This window comes from Pipra filicauda, unplaced genomic scaffold (assembly GCF_003945595.2).
Source record: "Pipra filicauda isolate LSUMZ 115617 unplaced genomic scaffold, ASM394559v2 scaffold55_size4083901_pilon, whole genome shotgun sequence".
In the NCBI taxonomy this organism is placed as follows: Eukaryota; Metazoa; Chordata; class Aves; order Passeriformes; family Pipridae; genus Pipra; species Pipra filicauda.
Genome location: NW_024104709.1, coordinates 865817 through 890334, shown reverse-complemented (window position 1 = coordinate 890334; position 24518 = coordinate 865817). Strand labels below are relative to the sequence as shown.

Sequence of the window (24518 nt, the reverse complement as noted above, 5' to 3'; positions counted from 1 at the left end):
TTATATGAATCAGTAATTTACACAACTTTAACACATTTATATCTTCAGGGATGTGAGAAGAATCACAACGATCAATCAATTGATACAGAGAGGTGTAACTTTTAAGAAACATTAATGCTTTTTGTTTGATAATCTTAGTAAAAATTTATTTAAGAGAAATCTCTGATTTAATTCCTACACTAGACAGCATGCCATGGACAGACTATGTATCACTGCACATGGGACATGCTTTGCTTCTGATATTTGAGTGGACAGACTCTCCATACACCTGTCATAAACTCACAGAGCTTCAAGAGAACTCTTAATAACATGAATAATCAAGTTTGCTACAAACTCATACATCCTCCTTTTGAGAAAAGGAAATAAAGGAATAAGTCTGCAGAGCGTGTTAATGGCTAATGCTGTTATTCCTCTGCATTAGTACTTTGTCTCGAAAACTTCAGTTCAGTAGGTCTGCCCGTCTTCCAGCATATGTACACGGCTATGTACATTCATGGCTTCTGCTGGAAACAGATGGAACTGTTTGGGAAGCCTACACACGTGCAGACACTAGGAAGTAAAAGACATTACCTCACTGAAAAGCGAGAAACACTAGGGACAAATGCTACTCTTCAAAGAGGCAAACAACATTCATTCTCCACTGTGTTATACCATTTGCATAGTAAGTCACGGAAAAAAGACAACATCTGTCTCCCTTTCCATGTCGAGACCACTATGAAATGCAACTTCGCGAATCAAACCCTAAAACTTTAAACACAGCTGATGCCTTTGAGTAAAATCTATGCAGAACCCACAGCTGGATGTCAGGAATAAAATCGCTTTATTTCCAAGTCCCTCGCTCCCTGTCACCCTGCGTTTCAAAGCGCCGTGGTTTCACCTGGGTAAAATGCTGGAAGACTGGTTTCCGGAGGCGATCCCGCGTTCTGCCCGACGTGGCGGACAGCTCTCCGGTTTGTCGGAGAGCATCTCTCGGGGACTGCTTGCGGAGGGCAGCGGCGGGGGGGTGAGGCTCCCCTCGCCCCTCCCGCTCCTCCCGTCGTCTCCATCGCGCTCAGGGGCTGGGACCCCGCGGGACGGCGCCGGCTCCGGGATCCGCCTCTCCCTTTCGCGCAAGATCCACCTCGGCAGCTCGGGGCTGGGGGCGAGGGCACAGGCGCCTGCAGGAGGAGAGGCGGGGCGGCCCCTCCCGGTACCAGGTATAAACAGGGGCTGCGGAGTAAGGAGGGAGCTTGCTCTGCGCCTCGCCCCCGCCTCTGGCGCCGCCGCCCGCAGCTGCGGGCCGAGCAGCGCCGGCGCCGCTGGACAGCGCTGGCGGCCCCGGGGCCGCTGCGGGCGCGGGGAGGTGGCCGGACCGAGCATCCGAGGGCTCTCCCGGGGACGAGGGCAGGCAGCCGCTGTCCTGACGGCGTTCGCTGCCCGCAAGGCTCAGGATCTCTTGCCACCTGCCCACTGGGACAGGCTTGTGCGAAAAGCTGAGGGGCAGAACATGGAAATTTTTATTTCCCTCCCCCGCCACTGCACCGTTGGACATTCTTCTGCATTTCTGAAGGGAAAAAACTCGTCAGAGAAGGGGAAGGAAGAAGGGCAGTAGGGAAGGGGGGAGAAAGTTGGTTGACTTGCAGAAAAGTAAAGCTTTCCAGTGGCTCCCACTGCACTTTGCGCTAGAGACCCTCAGTCCACCCGAAGCTGGAGGATGGAGCCAGAGCTCTCGCCCGAGCTCACAACAATGCCCCTTGGGGAGAATGGGAGTGCCCACCTGGTGCCCGACACAGCCCTGCTGCCCCCAGAGAAGGGCACGGCCATGTTCATCATCCGTTGTGTGATCCCATCGCTTTACCTCCTCATCATCACTGTCGGCTTGCTGGGCAACATCACACTTATGAAGATCTTCATTTCCAACAGTGCCATGAGAAGTGTGCCCAACATCTTCATCTCCAGCCTTGCAGCTGGTGATCTGCTGCTGCTAGTGACCTGTGTCCCCGTGGACGCCTCCCGGTATTTCTCTGAGGAGTGGCTCTTTGGGGAGCTGGGCTGCAAGCTCATCCCTGTCATCCAGCTCACCTCCGTTGGTGTCTCCGTCTTCACTCTCACTGCCCTCAGTGCTGACAGGTAGGAAAGCTGGGCTGCCAGTTCTCAGCTCTCTGCAGCTTGGGCAAAGACTGGCTGGAGCTAGCATGAAAGGTGAAGTGCCCCTCTGGATAAGGTGTCCCTGGTTTGCAGTCCCCTCATTCCAGCTTGTGAGGTGCCCGTGCTGCTTCCCTCCTGACAATGGCAAGTCTGGTATTAACTGGAGTTAAAAGGTATCTGGAAATGGGTGTGCCTGGGCCTTTAGCTTCCAGGGTGTCAGCTGCAAAAACTGGGTTTAGCCCTGTCTTCTGCACCTCTGGGATGGGCCTGTAACAGGCCATATACTGAAATCGTATTCTTTTGAGGAAGGTTTTAGATGCCAGATATGACCCTTGCCAAGTCACAGTGTTATGCTAACAGGCAGTGAGCAACTTAAACCAAGTCAAGCACAGAGGTACTTTTAATCAATTTGTTTCTTTCTGCTGAGAAAGTGTATGTACGTGTATCTGTGCCTTAGTAGAAGAGCAGGTTACCAGAGGTGACTGCCAGAACTAGCTTGGCTTCTGGGAATTCAGAGGATCCAAACTGTTCTGTTGTAATTGTCAGTCTTAAACTTTTGTTCAAACTATTCTTTTTGTCTTCTGAACTTTTAGAAAAGTGGAGAAAAAAAAAGAAAATACCCCAAAACAAATAGAAAGTAACACTTTCATCTTCAGTACTTGTCAAATTAGGAAGAAACAAAGAGCTGGATCCCCAATTTTTCCTTCCAATTACTATGAATGGGTACTTAAGGAATTTATAACAACTGAGTGCCTGTTGGACTGTGTTTCAGGCTCTGAAAGACAAAATCTTGCAGTGTAATTGCAACCTTGAATTAAATGAAATTATCTTTCTTCTGTTATCTAAGCAGGGTTTTTTTAAGTCAGAAATGAAAATATTTAATTCCTTCTCCATAGAAATTATCCCATTTTATTTTATTGGGTTTTAAACCGAGACACTGCATTATATTGGTGCGTAATGTGAAGTCTTGAGTTTAGTGATATATCTTCACAATTACAATAATGTTTCTTTAAAACTTTTAATCCTTTTTCTAATAGAGTCTTGTAATTTTTTTTTTTTTTTTTTTGCTAATTCAGTAAATTGTTTGATTACACCTGAGGATAGTCTTCAGCAGACATAAATTTCAGTTGTATTTGAATCAAGACTGAACACACTTTTCTATAAAGACTTCATAACTTATGAAAATTGGTTATATTTTTTTAATAATAGCTTGCAAAACATACCTTAAAGTGAACACCTGTAACACTCTGATTAACTCAGTTAAAGAGTATGTCAAAATCTGTCCTTAAAGAGCCAAGGAAGCCCTGCAGTGCTCTTTCTGCTCTATTTCCACTGTTTAAAATTATGATTGTGGTATCTTATTTGAAAAGGGAAGAAGTTGCTTGTAGTGGACATCGTCTCCCAGTGAAATGTAATGTGAGAGAATGCCAGTGATTTAAGGGTTCATTCATTTGCTTTTTATATGGATTTGGAGCACTCATTGTTTGATCCTTCCTTTAATATCAGTAAAGATTGAAGAAGTAATAATGCTGAATCTGTTTACGCTGAAAGCATTTAGGATTGCACATACCAGAAAACAGCTTCAGTTTGTGTGCTGAGATCATATAAGCTCATAATAAATACATTCCTCTAGCATTTTGGAGTCTGCAGTATATACCAATGTCAGAAATGGTTTTTACTAGGAATTAAACAACTCTGTTTTTTTAAACTCTGCAATTTTATTTTTGGTTACTGAGAAAAAAAGCATTTATTTTCCAGTCAGAAGATCAGCCACTGACTTCAGAGACCAGTCTCCTAGGGGCCCAGGATATCGCTGAGTGAAGCTGGCTAAACTGTCGGTGGAGTTAGAGTTGGAATCACATCTACTATTTTTTGTACGACACTTGTATTGAACTAGAGGGTCCACTGGTGTGGAGGGGTTTGCGTCACACTAATTTGTAGCCTGATCCTAACATGTGTCATCTTGACTAGATCAGTTATGGGTAATTATGCAGGCAGATCAGGAGTGGTGGCAGCGTCCTGCACCCAAGAGGTGCTGAGGAGGTGAGGCCTGGCTGGGTGCAGTGTTTTCTCTAGATAAGTGAATCTAGCATAGAATATTTGTACGCAGTGATGTCACTACATGGGCTCCATTATAATTCAGTACATATTTGGTTTGATACACAATGTCTTCTCTGTCTCTTTCACAGAAAATGCTCAAAGTACATTTTAATATATGATAATTAAAGCCTTTCCTGCTTTTTATTCCCTGTTACCATGGGACTGTATGGAATGCCAGACATTGATTCCACTAAGGAACAGATTTAGGAATATTTAGAATTCTTTGCAACATGCCTGCGTGAATTAGGATAAGGAAGGTTGTCTTGGTTTCCACAGTGTAATTAGCACTTATTGCTTATGTGGAAATTCTGCATGATGGTTTACATGTATGTTGATACATTTAACAAAAGCAGCTACAGAAGCTATAAACTCTGAATGAATGTTACCAACAGACTGAAGATTTAAGGAAGAAAAAATAGTACTAATTGCATATATATATATTTTCTAAAGTTACTTTATTTCATATGGATTTTTGTCACAGAAGTCCCTTTCAGCATCAGTAATGCTTTCTGTCTGACAAACATGCACCTTTTAACTGAAAGCTTCATTATCTTGTACTGAGATGGTTTGAGTTTTGCTTTGGGTTTGGGGTTTGTGTATGTGTACAAACATGATATGTAATTTTTAACAATTCTTCCCAGACTTCCCTAGAGCACACTTGGAAACTGAAATTAGCAGCACACAGCATAGGTTGCTGCCCACCCCCATCACAGGAATAGAGGCTGGTTCTTCCCATCCCTGAACTCTTGGTGCCCTGACTGACCAGGGAGTGGTGCCCTGACTGACCAGGGAGTGGTGCCCTGACTGACCAGGGAGTGGTGCCCAGATGCAGCCCCACACATGTTGGGGCACAGGGGGATGGGAGTGGTAGAGATGGTGGGGATGGTGGCGGTAGAGATGATGCACTGGTGGTGCAGGGTGTTGGTGTGAGAGCAGGTTGTGATCTCCCTCTGCTGTGGTGTGGGGAAGGCAGCATAGGAGCTGTGCTGCTGAGCCAGACATCCCTTCTCAATGCCATGCAGGAGATGTGTAGGGACAGCACCTGTGCCCCCCATGGCCACTCTTCTCTATTGTGGAGAAACCAGATCACGTCTGGAAATGTTAATATTTCTCTGGTTTATAAAACCAAGGAAAAAAGAGAAGGTGGATTACAGAAAGAGAAAACCTAGTAATTACAGTGGATGACAAATGAAAAAAAAAGAATGGGGCTGAAGGACAAAAGTATACAAAACAGCAAAATAAAAGGAACTAAGGGCACCATAGGGCAGAACACCCCCAATAGCACTCAACACACCCTGAAAGTGCCCACAGGGCTGATGTATGAAGGCCAGGGATGCACTTCCTAAAGATGTGATGGGACAAGGAATTAAAAGTGGGGTCTCTGATGAGCTTGTTTCTCCAGGGTTCATGGACTGCAGTTTTGACCAGATCTAAAGGATGTTACTGAGAAAGTCCTAGGACTTGGTGTGGTCTTTGATAAGGAGGATAAAAATAAAGAGTGCAAAGTGTTGCCAGAGGGACTGCAGCATGACACACATGAAGAAAATGTGTGCCAATATCTCCTCACTTCAAAAAAGGGCAGAAGCCACAGATGAATCTGACTTGGACCATCCCATGAACTTGTTCACTACTCCAAGGAGTGCCTTTCCAGTTTATGTCCATGGTGGACCATGCAGTTAGCTCAGAATGCAAACTGGGCCCATGAGGTTCCTCACTCTCTTCTCAGAGTAAGAGGTCTTGCTGCTTTGTTCCTGGGAAGGAGTCAAGGTAGGGCAAGGACCTGTTCCTGGTAAGGAATCCAGGTAGGGTAAAGACACAGGTGGCAAGAACAGAAAGGTGTTTCCAAGGTACTTTTCAGAGCTAGAGGTCTGAATGACACATAAACCTTGGTGTGGAGAGGTGGCTGGAAAAGCTCAGGAGGCAGTGAATTAAGAGTGAGTAACAATGTGTGCCTTTGGCCATTACTGCATTATTGTGTGGTACCCACAAAATGCCAAGACACTGGAGTAAACTTTGAAGGAATATATGTCAGTGTCTTCAAACAGCTCTAGATTTGTCCCACATAGTCTTTCCTTTTCTCCTTGGCTGTGGTTTATGCCTCATTTCTAATGTAATCTGTAACAATAGGATTAAATTTAATTCTGCTACTTTTCCTACATTGAATTTTCTTTCTAATGAAGGATTTAAATGTGTTAGCTCAAATGCAGTCCTGCTACACTCTAATGGAGACAGCAAAGCTGAACTCACCCTGCTGCAGTTAAAATAGCATCTTCTTTGCTTTCTTTCTAAAAAGTGTGACGTAAGGACACCTTTGATGAGGCAAATACTTGATTAACCAGGTAAGAGTTTGAAAATTTAAATTCATACTTAAATAACTAAATACAGTGCCTGAGATGTTTAAAATATATTCTATAGATTTGCATAGCTAAACTATTTGATCCTTCTTTTCTTGGTTTTATTTCTTTGTTTATTTACTTTAAATGTGTAAGATATTAATCTGTATTTTTAAAACTGTAAAAAGGCTAAAAAATGGTTTTTGCAAGTTTACTATTTGTGTGATGACTTCTGATGACAGTTGGTAACAAAATCCATTTTGTCTCAGTTTGCATGTCTATTGTCTCCCTTTTTTGGGGGAACTAAGGAAGTGTAAAAAGCTGCACTAATAACTCCTTTAGGTTTTTCATTAGTAATAGCACTTTAATAAAAATTTCTTTTTACTCTTTTCAGAACTTACTTACAGTTTCTTCTTTTGTTATGGAAGATGCTGATTCAGGCTGAAATACTATGATTGGAGAAATGTGAAATCCTCATTTCTTATTACATGTGGTGGAGCAGGTGAAGCAGGAAAGTGGACATGATTTCCTTTTGAGCTCTAATAGCTGATATTCAGGGATTAAAGAGCCTTTACAAGGAAAGTAGTATTAAATGACATCTTGAAAATTAACTGAAGAATAAAGAAAAAAAAATCAAAGGTAAAATGAAAGATTATCTGTATAGGAGAAAAACTGTATATAGTAGATGGGAAAAAAAATTATATGGACCAAGTAGAAGTATGAATCTTCTTAGAAACACATACACTTGAGGTAAATGTATTGAATGAATGAGTCACTGAAGAACATTAAAATAAATCACAGTCCAGATGTTTCTCTTACTGTAGGCTGTAGCAATATGGTTATAATTGTGCAATAACAGGCAAAGCAAAAGAAAAATAAGAGTCATTTGGCAAGCTTTGTCGGTCACATTTTTTCAACTCGTATTTTAGTTTATGTGTGCCAACTTGATTTACAAAATAAACCTTGCTAAAACACCTTTGTCAAGTTAAACAGCGAAGCCTGTTTTCACCTATCTCCACTCTAAAATGTTCTTATTGATTTATATTCATTTTGTACAGATCGAAAGAATATGATGGCAAATATTTCAAAAGAAACAAAAGGGATGTCAGAAAACTCCCACAGAACACTGCAGAAAGAATTTTATGTCTGGAGTAGGTTAAAGAGTTAACTATTCTAGGGTAATATTGTCCAAGCCAGGCAAGTCAAATCAAATGTTGGAGAAATTCCACTTGTGTCCGTCTTTACACAGCTGAAAATGATTTTTCAGTAAATAACATTTTCCTCCCAAGTTAGGCAACTGTTTCTCAAAATTCATGCAGACACCTACATCTGTTAAACTCCTGCCTTTGTGCCTGTGTCCTGTGTGTGCTCTTCAACTCATACAGAAGCGGCTTAGATAGAGGATGGCAAAGTGAGAAATGGCTGTGATGTTTATCCTGGTCAGTGATCAATGCAGTGGCTGTGTTGCGCTGGCAACAGCCAGCTTTGCTTTGACTAATGCAAATGCCAGTGTCCAGTAGCCTTTCACAGGCCGCAACCTAAATCCTGGGAGACAGTTTCAAAAGCATCCCTCCTGTTTCCTGCTTCTTTGATCAATTCAGTAAAAGCCTGAAGTGCCGGGGACAGACAAAATAGCTGCTAAACAGCAAATCCAGCCCAGTTCTTACCAAGCATGCAAATCTCCATTCATTTATTTTATCTGTTTGGCTCTTGCCATGACATGGTACACAACTACCTTGTATATTACATTGCAATGGGTTAATACGAATCGAACTGTTGGAATCCTCAAGTCTGCATTTGTCATGCCCTTAGAAATTATGTCAAAGATCAAGTGTGCTTTCTTTAGGGAAAAGCTTTTACATGTTTACTGTGATGATAAATTTGTTAGAGAATAAATAATAGATCTCTTTTCTATGTGTGCAGAGTGATGGAACTCTCAAATATTCTCCTGAAAAGGGATAGTTTAATTGAGTCCTCATTTTGAATAGTTTAATTATAGAAGAACTTCTGTATTTATCATATGAGTTTTGCTGCAGAACCATTCTTCCAGACTATATATTCCTGGTGCTAAATTATTTTTATGTGTTTTTGTATGTACTAATGAAAAAATGTATATGCAGTCACATTCCCTAGGTCTAGACATGTATCTCCACTACGAAATTCTAAATCTATGCTGAGATTCAGCCAAGTTTGATAGTGTAATTACAAATGGAAAGTAAGTTATTACTAGTTCATGAAATTTGTGGAATGTATGAGGAAACCTCCTTTGGTGTCCATTACAGAGAAGTGTGTTTTGGCATTAACTTCACACAACTTGTCAGATATCAGAGAAAATAACCAGAGACAAACAACCCACATGAAGCTTGGTGTAATTACATCTGCTGCATACAGGTTTGTATATTTCCAGCTTTGTGTGAGCATATATACAAATAAAATTGTGGTGCGTGTACAAACATGAAAGAAATGGATTATTCAATATGTTGTCATTGTATCTCGTATGATTTTGTTTTTTCCCTCACATGACTATCCCAAATATGGTTTCATTTTTTTCCAACTGATTTTCACAGTATTTTTTTAAAAATATTGTCATGTTTGTGTTTTGGCTCCATGTTTGTCTGATTGTTTGTATTTTAAGGATTGCTATATTAACTTTTTCCTCTGATTTTTTTAATCTTCCCTTTTTTCCATGGTATTTACTTGTTTTTTTCGTCTACACTGATTTCAGGGTAGACTAAGAATAGAAGTTGCAAATGAAACTGAACTGGAAACTTTTTTAAAAGTGGCAGAGTGGAGCCTTCTAGATGATAATACTGGAGCAAATAAATGAAGTTGCTGCTTTTGAATTTAGAAATTAGAAATTTGGGGTCTAAATTCTCAAATAGTAAAATCTAAGTCTGTTCTAGATATATTAATAGAGATTTGGTTATTTAATTCTTCCTGGCTTGTAACATTTCTAAAAATCATCTGACCATGTGATGTTCTCTGCAATAGTATGCTATCTGCCATGGCATGGACTATAACTGAGTTCCTCAAGGAAACAGGAGGAAATGTTTTGTAACAGCAGAACTTTTATAAAGGTAAACTGGCACTAAACATAGTTTACACTCAGGATTTCTGCTTCCAGGCACTTTAGTGTCTGTGACTAATATTTTTATTGACCTTCTGCTCAATCAGTGATGATTTTGTGAGATCTTCTTCATTCAAATATGTATAGATATTGTTGCTGGGAGACATGTAGTAAGTATGCTGTGAATATGCAGATAAGCATGCATCTCTGTCTCATCAACTGAAAGGTAGGGGTATCAATGGAATTTGGATCAAACCCATTTGGAGATACGGGTTTCTCTTTTCTCAAAGTCCTTTGACCCTTGAAGTTTCAGAACATAAACTCTGGAAGGATAAAACAAGATTAGTTCTTGTTTTCCAGGTGTTTTTTTTTTAAATAGAGAGCAGAGAATGAGTGAACAAAGCCAATAGTAGGTAAGGTGTCCTAGCTCCACATTGCAATGCCTAGTGTCTAGCCTAGGTGCTGACTTTCCCCTCCACCTCTCCACCCCTCCAGAGCAGAATCCAAAATCCAGAATCCCAAATTAGGGTTGGAATGAGGTAAATGCTCCAGAAAGGCAATAAAAGCCAAGAGAATACACATGCTAAACTGCCTTGTACTTTAAGAACAGGGTTCTCTCCTCACAAGTGAAATGTTAATTTTGAGCCGCTGTCTAGCAGGCCTGATCAATGACTCTCCGACACCCTGGCTGAATGAATGGCTCCATTTTGTTCTTGGAGAGGCAGGTACCAGAGCTGCCTTTGCCATGGCAGTTTTGTGAAGGTTAATGATTTTGGTGTGCTCCAGTCATTATTCAAACACAACTTTGAGATCAGGCTCCTCAGCTTTTCTGTGCTTAGCTACAGGATCCTAATGAAGCTTAGATGCCAACTAAGTAGGTACAATCCTGGCATGCACAGCAGGGGAAATACAACTGCTTGTTTAGTTTAGAAGTTAAGAAAGAATGTGCATAGCAGGTTGGAACGGGTCAACCATTGTGCGAGGCTTCTGGATAATGTTTTTGGGACCAGGCACCTGAAAGCATGTGGGGTTTTTGCCATATACATAAATATGTTTGCATATATTTATGTTTTATATATATATATATTTATATATATATACTCACAAACCCATATTCAACAGTACCAAAGCATAGGCCTGAGTGCTGGAAGTCAGCCATTTGTCAAACAGTTGTTAGAGCAGTTCATGGTGTGGTTTTCACCCGGGTCAATCAATATTCTCCTAAACAATTTTCAGGCATGATCCAGTATTAAACACAAGCTCAGAGGCCATTACCAATAGAAGTGTAAACTGCCTAATTTTGTTGGAAGCGGTGGTCTCATATTGGGATATTAAAAAGTTGAACTAGTCATGGATGTCCAGCCAATACCGCTTGTCCTCCAGGCCTAAGAATAGACTCTAGCACTATTTAGTTTGCTCATATAAATGTAGCGTAAGTGTTTATTAGATTACATTCATGTTTGCTTGTCTTATCTTGTCTCTCCTCTCTTTTCTCTAAGTAGAAACTTAGAGAAACTGCAACTCTAATGAACACCTATTTGTCTGTCTTAAGATATGTGAACATATGTTGATGAGTGACTTGGAATTATCAAACTTAAATATAAATTTACTGGGAATACTGAAATATATGAACTTTTCTGAATAATAGCCACTGAAACAATTTACTAATTTTTCTTTCAGGAGGAGAATTGAAGAAATTACTGATGGTACTTTTAACTATTGCAGTTATAAATAAATGGCTTTAGAGAAGTAGAACTAAAAATCCAGATTGTGGGCAATGAGTTAGCATTGCAAGATTTGTGCGAGCTTGTAAGAAGCATAGTTAGCTAATGTGAGGTGAATAGCAAGAGGAAGAAGTAGCAAGACAAGAAAAATGAAAAGGAAAACCAAAATTTCTTCTCTGATACACTGAGTGGACAGGACAGGTAATATATTTCATGCAGAAACACCCATCATCCTGGGAAACTTCTGTTTTGATTGTTTTCAGGGTGGAGAAATCATCAACCAAAAGTTTAAATCAGACTTTTTTGTTGAAGCATTATTGATAGCTTTTTGGCTCAACAAAGCATATTTCTGTAGTAGAAAACTTTTTTGCCTTGGGAAAATCTTGGGATTTTCCCCTTAAGAAACACAGAACACATGTCATTGACATTCACTTTAAGTGTGTTTACACATGGTCTGCTGGTCTTCATTTCAAATACTGTTCATTATATCAAGAGGTGCTCATTCCTGAGTGAATGCAATTCTCTGCCTTTAAGAGATAAGCACAGAATAAAAATATTGGGACTATCTGTGGAAAAAAAACACATTAAGATATCTTTTTTGCATTGCAAGAATTTGTAAGAATAAAATAGAATAAATGCAAATTTCAGTTTGTCTGCTGTGAAAGAAATTCGCGCAACACAAATGTGGGACATCAAATGATCCCATATTGTTCTCGGCTAGATAAATTGTTCTCCTCTTAATTTTTCAACTGGAGTTGAGTCAAATGAACTGCCATACAAGGAAAAGGACTTTGGTCCTATCCAAAATTTCATTCTACTGTAGTGGAATGGACACGGTATTTGTATTTTCAACAAATACTGACCATACAGCTGTGTTTTCTATTCAGATATGTTTTATGTTGTTAGGTTTTTTGTGTTTGAAATCACCATGCAGTGACACAATAAAAGATTATCACATGAATGGTTTTGGTAAATGACTCTAGTTTTCAGGAAATGCGGTACTATGGCACAGCAACATCACTTAAAAAAAACTTATTTATGAGAAAGCAAATTATACCAACCCCTCCAGCTTCAGGATTGAAATGAAAATTAAAGCCAGATAATATGGATTGTGTCTCTCCTTGCTTTATGACACTTCATTATTGTATTTAGTTTCATTGTGATGGCATGTAGAAAACTAGATTATAAATTAGTGTCCTATTTGTGATAGGTGCTATATAAACAGGAACAAGAAGAAAGTCCTTGATCTGAAGGGTTTTTAAGAAATGACAACAGACAATCCAGAATCAAAAGGGCAAGGAGATATTGTGGCAATTCTGGTTGGAATTGTTGGCTGTTATCTTAGTCCAGTTGCTGCCTAAGTGTTGTCTAGATGCTTCGTGTTGTTTTTTTTTGTTTGTTTGTTTTTAAGGTCATCACAACTAAGTACTCTAGAAAAGGAAGCAGCAATGTAGTGGAAAGACAGCTTAGCTCTAAGCATGAAGCAGCTTCTTTTAAAGTCAAGTGTGTGGGAGGGGAATAGCATTGTGGAAGCAGCAGAGACAGGAATAGAGCTTTCCATTCTAGTTTGAAGCTGATAAATACCTTTACGAATGGCTTTGAAAACAGAAGTTAGGAGAATAAGATAGATTGGTATTTATAAGGTAGCAACATGTTATAGTGCTGGAGGAAGAGGATATTCTTTTCATCAATTTTTTGGGGTTGTGTAGAAGGGAGGAGATTTCTTTCTATTGAAAAAACACTATACAAACAGAACCAATCTGCAGAATGGGCAAGTTTGTGCTTGTGTCTGTTGGCAGAAACCACAGCTCCAAAGAAAGGAAGTGTTTCCTGAGTTGGGGTCTCTTTGTTAACAGTCATAATGATAAAGGATATAGGAAGACAGAATTTACATGAAGGTTTCTAATTAAAACCAAATGCGTATTTATGAATATTTCCTGAACTTCACATAAATCTATAATTTGCTTTTTTTCCATCAGTGAAGTAAAGAAAAAGATGGATTTATTTATTAATTTGACTAATTTGCACCTTTGCTCAATTTACTGGTGGTTTTTAATTGACGGAAAATATGCTTTTTTTAATTTGAATGGTTGGTGGTATGCTTTAGAGTTTGTGTATTCACTTTGGGAACACTTCTCATTTCATTCAGTTTACATTTGATTTTATCTGTAACCTGTCTCTTTCTACTCTATATCTTTGCAAAGATATGAACAAGATGATGGATTTTGTACAGCACTTAGTGTCTTTTTCTTCTCGTTGACACTGAGTACTGTGAAGAGCTGAGCCCTAGGAAGAAGGAGGACACTTGTAGTCAGTAAAGTAGCAAGTAGAATAAAAGAAATTTTTTTGTACTAAACTCAGCTGTTTTGTGAAAAGGGGCACTTTGCTCCAGTGCCTTCCAACTGGAGTCAGTCATAGCTCAAGGAAAAGCATGATATTTTGCTGAAACAGCCAAAGTAGAAATATATGCCACGTCTTTTTCTAATGTGAAGACTTCTGAAAAGGTCTTCTGTTTATATATTAACAAATGCTAAAACAATTATTTGTGATAACGGTCATTGTCCTGGGTCATAGGGCTGTGGTCAAAATAGTTTGAAGCAATGCAATGGGAAAGAAAAGCTAAAAGTAATCTGTAATACAATATATTATTTTTGTCCAATGCCCTCCCCATGCCCCAAAGACCCCAAACCAGCTCTTCCCAAAGAATGTAAAGTTTTTTTAAAAATGAGCAGATGTAAGGACTTGACGTCACCTCAGTTGAATGAAATGAAATAGAGGGTCTGTCTCTATGTAATGAAATCAAGGCGGACAGCAATAGGAAGCAGTTATTGAATAATAAGGTCACAGTTTGTGTTGGGTAGTATTCATGCTTTGTGAAGAAGCTTCTGTCCTTCTTATGGCAGTATAAAGGATTTCTTTACACCTTGGTGTCCAGGGAGTTTCTCATTGTGCGTTAGCAGAAATGGTAAACATAGATTAACAAAGACAGTTTGCTGATTTTCATTTTCTACTGCATGATATGGGTGAAGATACAGTAAAAATCTTTCCGAATTCAGAGAAGATATGCACATAAATAGCCATTATTTTCAATTATTTAGTGATAAAAAAAATTATCACAATTCTGAGACAGAGGACTCCAAGGCACATTTTGACTCAAATATTCTCAGAAGAAAAGATACCAAGACAGTGCTCTGCTCCAGACATTTTCATGGCATAGCCAGCTGCAGTGCTGATTGCCAGCAAACTCAAAGTTGCTGTGTGGTGGTGCAGCTTTAATCCAAAATTCATCAAATATCTGCTCATGGTGTTGAAAAGCTATGAACTACCTGTCAGGACTTGCAAATTAGCCATAAAGGATATCTGGGATCACAACTCCATTTCCCAGCAGTCCCTTCAGCAACTATGTTATATTTGGGTATAAACTAACCCTTGGTATATATTTAGACCCCTGCTCATAGCCATACATATTTAAATGTCTATATGCATGTATGTGTATCTAGATACTTGGATATGGAGTTTTATCACAAAGTGATAGGCATCTAAGTTAGAGTTCTCAGTCTAATCTCACTGTATAGCTAACAGAGAAAAATAAACACCTGAGAGCGTGATTTAATGCACCTGAAATCTGAATCACTCTTTGAAAGTATATCTCCACTGACTAGAAAGACCTGAAGATGGATGAAGTTATGTACCTGAAGTATGAATCTCTCCTGACTCCTTTCTTCTTATCAAATTTTCCTTTAGATATTAAAGAAGAATATTTTTTCCAATTCTCAAAACTTTTGCTGTTTCAGAAAAAACCCCCAGCCATTTCAAATCACATTGAAAATAAAAACAAAAGAATTGAGAAAGCTAAAAGAACTTATGAGACAAAGCAACCTTCCAAATTACCGCCCCTTAGACAAACTGAAATGTTCTGTTTAAGGTTTAGTTTTTAATAAAAACATTAAAGCATAACTTACTTACAAAAAAAAAATAAATTAAAAAATCTAAGGAAAACATTAAGATATCCCCCATAAATTTTTTTCAAAGTATACTTGCCCTTTTAGCATGTACATTTTCTTGTGGAAAATTTCAATTTTTCTCCCTTCCTGCAATGATGTTGTTTAATAAAATAATTCCTGACCAGAGTCTACCTCTGTTTGTTTACTTTACTTTGCTGTAGAGTGATATTTCCATTCTCTGCAATTCTTCCTGTTTTCATTGTAAGGGCTATGAAATTATCAATTCCACAAAGGTTTATATGTAATCATATATTATGAGACAGTTTTCCAAAATGCAGCGTAGAGCAGCAGCTTCCAACTATGGATGTGGAAATGTTTACTTTATGTAAGAGTTTAATAGTTGCAGGCTGTTGGGAGTAATTTCTGCCTGACTTCATGGAGATGTATATATTCCTCTGAGGAGGACTGGGGGGGCTATCCTAGAGTAGGAAAGCTATGGTGGCAGACAGGAAGGAGCCCTGGGCTTCAGGAGCTGAGGAAGGAAGGAAATGCTAAGTGTGCGTGTGCTGGTACAAGAGGGAGGTGGAAATACAGAGGTAGGATGCACATTTGGAGATTTGCTGGGGGGTATTTGGAGAAAGAAAGTGCAGAGTCATGGCTGATTCTGGGCTTTCACCACACTGGCTTGGAACGGGCACCTACAGCCACAGGTTACGGTGCCTCCCTCTGCCACCTCTGATGAATATGTATACAAATAAAGGTACAGATTTAGAGAATGCAAATTTAAGAAAGATTACAAGCCTCTTGACATTTCAAATAAGAGCAAAACATATTATTTTAATCAAAACCATGACGTGATCTTGTGCATCACATGTTGAATTTGAATACCTTTTAATTTGCATCTGCATTTTGATCAATTTCAGGTACAAAGCAATTGTAAATCCCATGGACATCCAGACCTCCAGTGCAGTGCTATGGACCTGTCTTAAAGCCACTGCCATCTGGGTAATCTCCATGCTCCTAGCAGTTCCTGAAGCAGTGTTCTCTGAACTGGCTCACATCAATGACACGGATAATGCCACTTTCACAGCGTGCATACCATACCCCCTGACAGATGACATGCACCCAAAGATCCATTCTGTGCTGCTTTTCCTTGTATATTTCCTTGTGCCTCTTGTGATTATTAGTATCTACTACTATCATATTGCAAAGAGTTTAATAAAAAGTGCTCACAACATCCCTGGAGAATACAGTGAGCATTCCAAAAGACAGGTAAGCAATTTGCTTTTTACATCCTGTTGAAAGATTTGTGTTTTGTATACACTTATAAATGAAAGTAAAGGAATTATAACACCCAAATAGTTTGGATTTTACAGAAGATGAGTTCAGTTTCCACATCAACTAAGACAAGGATTATCTGAAAAATCTCCTAGTTTTCACAATTACTCAGTATTAAGCCCAGTATGTAAATTAATATGAGCAAGGAAAAATATAAATTCAATGCCACCAATCCACATTCTTAACAGTAAATGACATTGGTACATGTGCTTGTATATGCTGTTAATTTAACCATTACTTGTGTTCTTACTAAAGAATGATGTTTTTTGTAGTTACTGTAGACAGGCTTCACCTGTCTCTATAGGCAGCCATTTTGGGAAAGAAATCTTTGAGAATTGTCCCTCTTTTATTTGTGCTTGGAAATGAGAAAACTGACATAAGCAGGGAAAATTTATGTAGGAAATCTAAGGTTTTCTCAGACCAAGGAGTGCTGAAAAGATGAACACAGAGCATTAACTGATTATTTTTTGACTTTCTGAGTAGATCTTCCTTGGATATAATCCTGAACTCTCACTTTTCTAATATCCTTTCTGTTATCCTTTCTGCTATAACACTCCTGGTATAGATTCTGTATACCTTTGAGACAAAGCTTTTTAAAATGCTGGACTAAGCCATCTTCCCTGTAAGGCACAGGAAGCAGTAAGATAGCAACATTAGCAGGAACACATGTACAAACACCAGTTTTGCAGTGAAAGTGCCTCGACCACTTTGCAAAAGCATTAGTAGTGATAGAGAAAAATACTTATGCCTATTAAAACAACTTTGAATGATTTTCTCTTCCAGTATTTTATAAAACTACTCCCATACTAACTGAAATCTCCTTGCATATATAGTATGTGCATATTCATTTAAAGGAAAGACTACATTCCCTCATGTCCTTTTTGAGCAGCATTTCATTTCTGCTCTGGTCTGTTTCTTGTCAAAAGTGCGTACATATTAGCACTTCAGGTATTATTTTATTTTCTTGTGAAATATAGAGAGCCTTTTGGCTGAACTCTCTAGATGGAAAAAAATGTTTAATTTATATCACATTTCTGAACTCACATGTATTTTCAAAGTAAGAACATATTTTTTCATTCTACTTGTTTTTTTTTTCTTTTTTTAATCTACGAGGCTCAGAAGAATAGAAAATTCTGGTATACTTACATGTCTTCCAGCAAGAGGAAATAAATTCACACTATTGCTATAAAATCATGTTTCTTTAGGCCAAGTGTAAAATTCACTCTCTGCCTCTGCACCTTTTAGTTTGCTCTTGCAATATGAGTGCAAATGCTACCAAATTGAAATGTTAGAGTATTCCCATCTTTTGGGAATTCCCCACTGTTTTTTGTTTAGACAGAGACAAGAAAACTACTTAAAGATTAATTTCACAAATTTTGAAACCCTGTTAGAATAAATTTGCTTCATTTTTTTTTCCAGAAAATTGAGCAGAACTAGAAAACTTTCCTGCATTTGCAAAATTTTCATACTTCATATACATAATAAATCTTTTAGGAAGAATATGAAGAAACTTTCTGCCTCTCTTTGGTGCCTTCTATCTGTCCAGTCTCTCTCTCGCTTTGGATTCACTGTGTAGGCTCATATCTTGCCAAATTTTCAGCCATTCTCAGTAGCGTCACTGTAATCTGTTATAACTTAGTGCTGAAATTAAGGTACATTTCATGTCATTATTGAAGATTTAATGGAACCTTTCACTTTACCCTGGAATTAAGATGCTTTATACTGTGTAATGCAGTTTTGGTGGTTTCTCTAGGAGAGAGGGGCAAGCTGAGGCACTTCAGGAAAAACAGTGGGATATAAATATATATGTATATATATATATAGAATGGCTAACACCCTAATAATGTCTCTACATTTCATTCACAATGTCTCTAGATTTTAAAGCCAACAGTTTCTAAATAGCTTTCTAACTAAAACTTAAGTTTCAAGCCAAGCACTGAAAAGATTATGGTTCATGACATCCTTTGGAGCTTACTTTTAGGCTAAAAGCCAATGTTTCCTTGGGTCATGAATCAGTCTTGCTGTGTATATCGTATAGAAAGAGCAACCTTGTGTAACTGCAAACAGCTAGGATCTGTCAGTGAAAGTAAACTGAAAGTGGGAAAGGAAAGTAAATGAGACGGAACAAGTAATTCAACGCGTGAAGGAAGCATTTTTACTGGCCTTACTTATGATAGTTGTTGAAGCTAATATAAAGCAAAATACTACGTTTTAATTAAGTCTGTTATGTGGAGTAGTTCTATTCATTGTTGTTCATTTGGGTTCTCTTCATCTTTTTAGATGGAAACTCGGAAACGTCTGGCAAAAATCGTTCTAGTTTTTGTTGGCTTCTTTGCTATCTGCTGGTTTCCTAACCATGTGCTATACATGTACCGATCTTTTCATTACAATAAGATTGATCCATCAACAGGACATATGGTTGTTACCTTAGTGGCCCGAGTGCTAAGCTTCTGCAATTCTTGTGTCAACCCATTTGCATTGTATTTTCTCAGTGAGAGTTTCAGAAGGCATTTCAACAACCAGCTTTGCTGCAGGAAGAAAGCTCAGCAAGAGAGATCTGCCAGCTACTTGCGGAACTCTTCTGCCATTCAAATGACTTCCCTGAAAAGCAATACCAGGCACACAGCAACGACCATGACACAACTGAATGGGCACAACTTGAAACAAGAAATGTCATTATGATTTAACATGTGTAATTTTTGACTGTGAAACAAATTTGAACATTTTATTTGCAGTTTGTAACTCACTTTTGGCTCTCGTGATTAGACTGTCTAAGTACTCCAAATAGAGGTTCTCTCAAAGTCTGGCCAGTATCAGATTATCTCACACCTAGTCTGACTCTTAGATAGAAATGAGCAGTACATTTTATTGAGAAACCAAAACTGACTGGTGTTACACTGTACTTTAAAGGACATGCTAGTATGTGTTTAACATGAAGGAAAGCAGGGTATCTGATATAATATTGCTTTTAAAAGTTTAGATTTTCTGATTTGAAAAAATATGTATTTTCAACTGAATATTGATCCAGGCTTATGTTTTACTCTAATAGATTTTGCATTATTTTAGCTGTGTGGTATCTACAAACATTGCTCATTAAGACTGTTAGGCATTTTGGACTCAATTAAAGGGCCATTACAACACATAAATTCTAGTTTCAGATAAAAAAGTATTCAAGTATTGAGTGCCAGATCTTTACCTCGTTGAAATCCACCTTGTTTGTTCACTTTGGTAGACATACGTGATGAGATTTTACTCTTTGAAGCTTCTGTTTGCTGCCGAGGTCAGAAGTTTATCTGCTAAAATTTCATTCTTTTCATGGTTAACATATCAAAAGAAAAATGTGTGCAACATGCAGGTTTTCTAGAACTCAGTGTCTGAAAGCTCGTTTCTCTGACTGTTAAGACTGTGGCACCATTGGTTTAGAGTTTCTACATGTTATATATTTGCTGCTAACTGATGTTGTTGATATCAGTACACAGCTAAGAAGGATGCTAAGTGTACTGGGAGGGCTGAACATTCAAGAAGGTAAAATTCTGAGTGGCTACTTCACAGGGGTTCTGTGGCAAGTCTTCATACGGCTCAGCAGGATCTCAGAGTGCAGAACCCAGATTAATACCAGACAAAACCAAACTGAAGGATGCCATGCAGGAGCGCACTCAACATACTCTGATCGCTAAGGATCATCCAGACCATGGGCCAGACAAGTCCTAGTCTGAAACAACCCCCAACTAATGAAACATGGGTGGCTGGCATGAGTAGCTGGCATTGGTTGCTCAGTACCAGCTGTTTGCTTTCTGTGTTTTAAGCACATGTCTTATGAGGAGTTGCTGAATGAGCGGGAGTTATGTAGTCTGGAGAAAAGGAGGCTCAGGAGGACCTTATCAGTCTCTAAAACTCCGTGGAAGGAGGTTGAAGCCAGGTGGGGGTGAGTCTCTTCTTCCAAGTAATAACCGACAGGCCGAGAGGAAATAGTTTCAAGCTGTGTCAGGGAATGTTAGATTAGATTTTAGGAAAAATGTTTTCACTGAAAGGGTGATCAGGCATATTAGAATAGGCTACCTAGGTAAGTACTGGAATCACCATCCCTGGAAATGTTCAAAAAGAGTGTGTATATATCAGTTGGGGATATGGTTTAGTGGTGAACATAGTGGTGCTAGGCTAATGGTTGAATGCGATGATCTTAGAGGTCCTTTCCAATTTTAACTATCTTGTGATTCTATTCTGTCTTCTAGATCTACTCCTAATGCACACACTGTTTACCAGTCTCAACAAGGCTCCAGTACTGTTGAAAATCTGACACTTTCTTTTCCTGAAGGCTCATGTGCATAAATAGTCCATGCACTTCTGAAAATCCTGTCTGAGCTGCCTAAAAAAATGATTTTCTAATGTTTTTGTTAGTCATTCTAGTGCCATGGGCAGCATACATCTTTGTCATTATTCCTAGGAGGACATTTTCAAAGTACATGGTCAGTGCAGACCTGGGATTAAAACAACTGGGAATGCTGTGTGAGGCTCTAGTACCAATTACCATCATGTCCAGAACAAATTTGCTAGGAGGATCTGCTCCTCTTTTTTTCAGTTACAGATCTCTGCTAGGGATACTCCATACAAAGCTTGCAAAACTGCCCTTCAGATCTCAAGAAAGCAAGAAGTTCAGCCCTAAAATAATATGTTTTTTTTTTTAAATTTTTTTAATCAGTTCACATGCCAACACAGGTAGTCAACTAGGCACAAAGACAGAAACATATTTCTGCTGCTCAGGCAAGGCTGTTCATATAAAACAGAGCTGGGGGAGTCAGCTCTGATTCAGAGTTGACTCTGGGGAGTCAGAGCTGATTCCCCATTACACAGCTGCACGGTGTCAGATGAATAATTATTCCCAAGCCAGGTGAGAGGCTAGCTGGGGCAGGGTTTATTTTGTGTCTGAGCTTCAGAGAGAAAATGCTCAGTGTCATTCTTAGGAGAAGGGGCAGTAATGGCAGATAAGGGCACCTTGTGAAATTATTTTGTTATGGCCAGTTCATGAGCCAAATGTAATTTTAAATACCTTTCTCTTTGAAATTGGATGGAACTGCGCCAGCACAGATCTCTCTGTCACAACATTGTATCCTCGACTTCTGCAGTGACTTGTCTAAGGTGAATACTAGAAAGTACACCAGAAATTTAGATTGGATTTCAGAATTAGTTTCCAGCCTTATAATTTCAAAAGCTGAAGTGCTAATGCAGTGTAGCAACTCACTATTCCTTTTGTCCTTATTTATGCACTTGCATTTATTTAGTTCTGTTTGTAACTGTGGAACCATCGGAAGTTCAAAATTTCTTTCTCAATTCCCGTCTTCAAGACTAGTCATACCCCGCCCCAATTTTTAAAGCAGCAAGAAGTTAAACTGATGTAATCTGTACATGATTTAGCCAATTATCTGAGAAAAAAAATCCCCAGTTGTTACCACTCAACAGGGAAAGTAACAGATTGAAGTTCTTAATGTCAACCAGCGTGGTCCAGTTGGAAGGACCTATAGGGTGATGTAATGTAGTTAAAGTTGTGTGCAGCATTCAAATGAGAAAACTTATGAAGTTCAGTGTAGTTCAGCTCCATACTACCTGCCCTAGCTGATTGCTGTTGCCCTGTGGCTTCAGTGGCTCCTTGGAAGGCTTTACACAAAGGAGCCAATTGATTCGAACTTGTAAATCTCTGTGTAATGGTTTAGCAAATTGTCACCTGTCGTGGTTTAGGAATGGTATTCCACAATCTAGTGTTCCCAAAGTTTTGGATTCTGCACTTCTGATCAGTCTCGAATCCTTTTTACTCACAAATATTTCACACCTGCAAACCACAAAAGCTTAATCTTCCTTTGTCAATTCTTAGTGCTGATCACTGACTGCAATCAAGTTTCCCATTCATTTGTGCTGTTTTTTTTCTGGTTCCCAGCTCCTGATTTTGTTTAGCAACTTTCTACACTGCATAGCATTTCACAGGACTTCTAAATCCATTGTGTTCTTTATTTCCTAAATGCATTTGTCTGATGGGGACATTACCAGATGATACAGGTGCCCTACCGGAAAAATAATAATCTAATTTGTAGTAGATTTGATGCTTGTGTTTGATTCATACTCTTCACTCAGCATCTTAAAGTGCTGTGTGTGTTATGGACAGCATGAGCCAGCTTTCTGGCAGAACTGCAAGCTACATTATGTTTCTTTTTGTTGCGAGGGGAAGGTGTTCTAGACTATAACTCCTTCTTGTCAGGAAATCAGCACAATTTTGGTTCATTATTTCCCAGGCCTAATACTCCAAGTCTGTTTTGAGTAAGTAACCTAAACTGTATATAGCTCCTCTCAAATTCTTGTAGCATGGTGTGCCGGAATTAGTTAATCTTTCTGGAGCTTTACTGGATGTATTGCTAGCCCAATATGCACATTTTGGAAGTGTCTGTTACTGTGTTTCTGTACATATTGTATACAAGTACAGCTGTATGTATAAAGCTGTTTTCAGAGAACACTACTTGCTAACAATTAAATGATTGCAGAACACATTTTATGAAGTATTTTCTTCTAACTGTAGTCAAAGAAACAAAGGAAATCCATAAATGAGATCATGTCACCTTTTCACATACTACATTTAGATCTGTGCTAAAACAGTTGTTAAAATACCACCTGATTATTTCTTTCTGTTATGAAAACTTTCTCATTTCAGAAACATCAGTTCTTTTCTGTCTTCCTCTCCTGAATTTTGAGATGGTGTCTTTCAAACATATTTTTGCAACAATTGAGAAAACTACCATCCCTTCTCAGTGTTTGAAAAATGAGGGAATAGAGGTAAATACTGTTTCCTCAGTGTAAGACTTTTTTTTTCTCTAGACTAAAGCTAGTACTGAATAAGTCTGATAGCATCTTGTCACTCCACCCTGTCAGTCATAAAAGCATTATATACACTGGTGAATTCTGAAATGTCAGTATGGTTAAATTCTTAACTGACCTGAGACACCACATTTAGTATTACACTGTGACATGATAATTATCCTCAACAAAACCACTTCAGTTACAATATGGAACAAATCTTTGCAACACGCCTACCCCATAAATATTTTTCTTAGCTCAGTCAAATAGGTTTACAGAAATTATGTCCCAGAAGTTAGTCAGGCTGTGAAGTCTAGGCTCAAAGGGGGAAGGTGATAAGACCGGTGTCGTAGTTCGAGACCCTTAAAATCCAATTCTCGAGTCCAAGCCCCCCTCCCACATCTCACCCCAGTGAGATGGGTTTTCCAGACACTACACAAGACTCAATATGGGGGGAAAAGGAATTATATTACAATCACTGTACAAATAAATATTACAATACATCATATACATAATCTTAACTATCTCTCCTATGATAAATCAGTATTTACAATGGATCAATCTCTTCTCCGTCCAATAAAAGTTCAGAAGGGAAGAAGGAAGAGATCCTTTCCACTCTCAGAACAGCAGTGTCTCTCCTCTTCCATGCATTAGCTGTAGCTGGACTGCTGTAGCTGGATCTCCTTCCATTACACACAAGGGGGGTCTCCTCTCACCCCCTCTCTCTCCCGTGGACTGCGATATCAGGGACAAGCTCGCATCACCACATCATATCATGAAGTGCAGGGGGTCTTCATGACGGTCTCTTTCCTCAGGGGATTCACCCCCGAGTCAGAACGTCTCGGGCAGCTTTCAGTTGAAAGCCTTTGCCTCAACCATTCTGTCAGAGCTCCTGTGCTCTGTCTTAGCTGCTGCCAGCTTGGCAGCAGCAGCGGGGGGGCGGCAAGGTCACCCCCTCCGCATTCCGTCTAGCCGTCCCAGTCCAGTTCCAGGATGTCTTGAGCTTCTTAGCTCCTCTCTCCGGTGCATGCTGCACTCCAAGACTCCT

The 24518-nt window shown here is 39.1% G+C and overlaps 1 protein-coding gene across 3 annotated transcripts; it reads left to right on the top strand.

Annotated features, from left to right (window-relative positions):
* Nucleotides 1-1253: 1253 nt before the first annotated feature.
* NMBR (neuromedin B receptor) lies at nucleotides 1254-23902 on the top strand. 3 transcript variants are annotated; one of them, XM_039387405.1, is made up of 4 exons: nucleotides 2050-2109; nucleotides 6521-6566; nucleotides 16219-16567; nucleotides 18914-23902. In XM_039387405.1, exons 3-4 carry the CDS (start codon nucleotides 16241-16243, stop codon nucleotides 19313-19315), a joined length of 729 nt encoding a protein of 242 aa, XP_039243339.1. In that variant the 5' UTR covers nucleotides 2050-2109; nucleotides 6521-6566; nucleotides 16219-16240; the 3' UTR covers nucleotides 19316-23902. The 3 variants fall into 3 exon arrangements, with proteins under 3 accessions (XP_027607310.1, XP_039243339.1, XP_039243338.1); XM_027751509.2 differs by lacking the exon at nucleotides 6521-6566 and having other exon boundaries at nucleotides 1254-2109; XM_039387404.1 differs by lacking the exons at nucleotides 2050-2109; nucleotides 6521-6566 and adding an exon at nucleotides 6915-8951.
* Nucleotides 23903-24518: the final 616 nt, after the last annotated feature.

Coding starts and splice junctions, on each gene's coding strand:
- NMBR (XM_027751509.2), top strand. CDS start 1,694: ATGGAGCCAGAGCTCTCGCCCGAGCTCACAACAATGCCCCTTGGGGAG. Junction 2,110..16,218: donor ACTGCCCTCAGTGCTGACAG/GTAGGAAAGCTG, acceptor GATCAATTTCAG/GTACAAAGCAATTGTAAATC. Junction 16,568..18,913: donor GTGAGCATTCCAAAAGACAG/GTAAGCAATTTG, acceptor TCATCTTTTTAG/ATGGAAACTCGGAAACGTCT.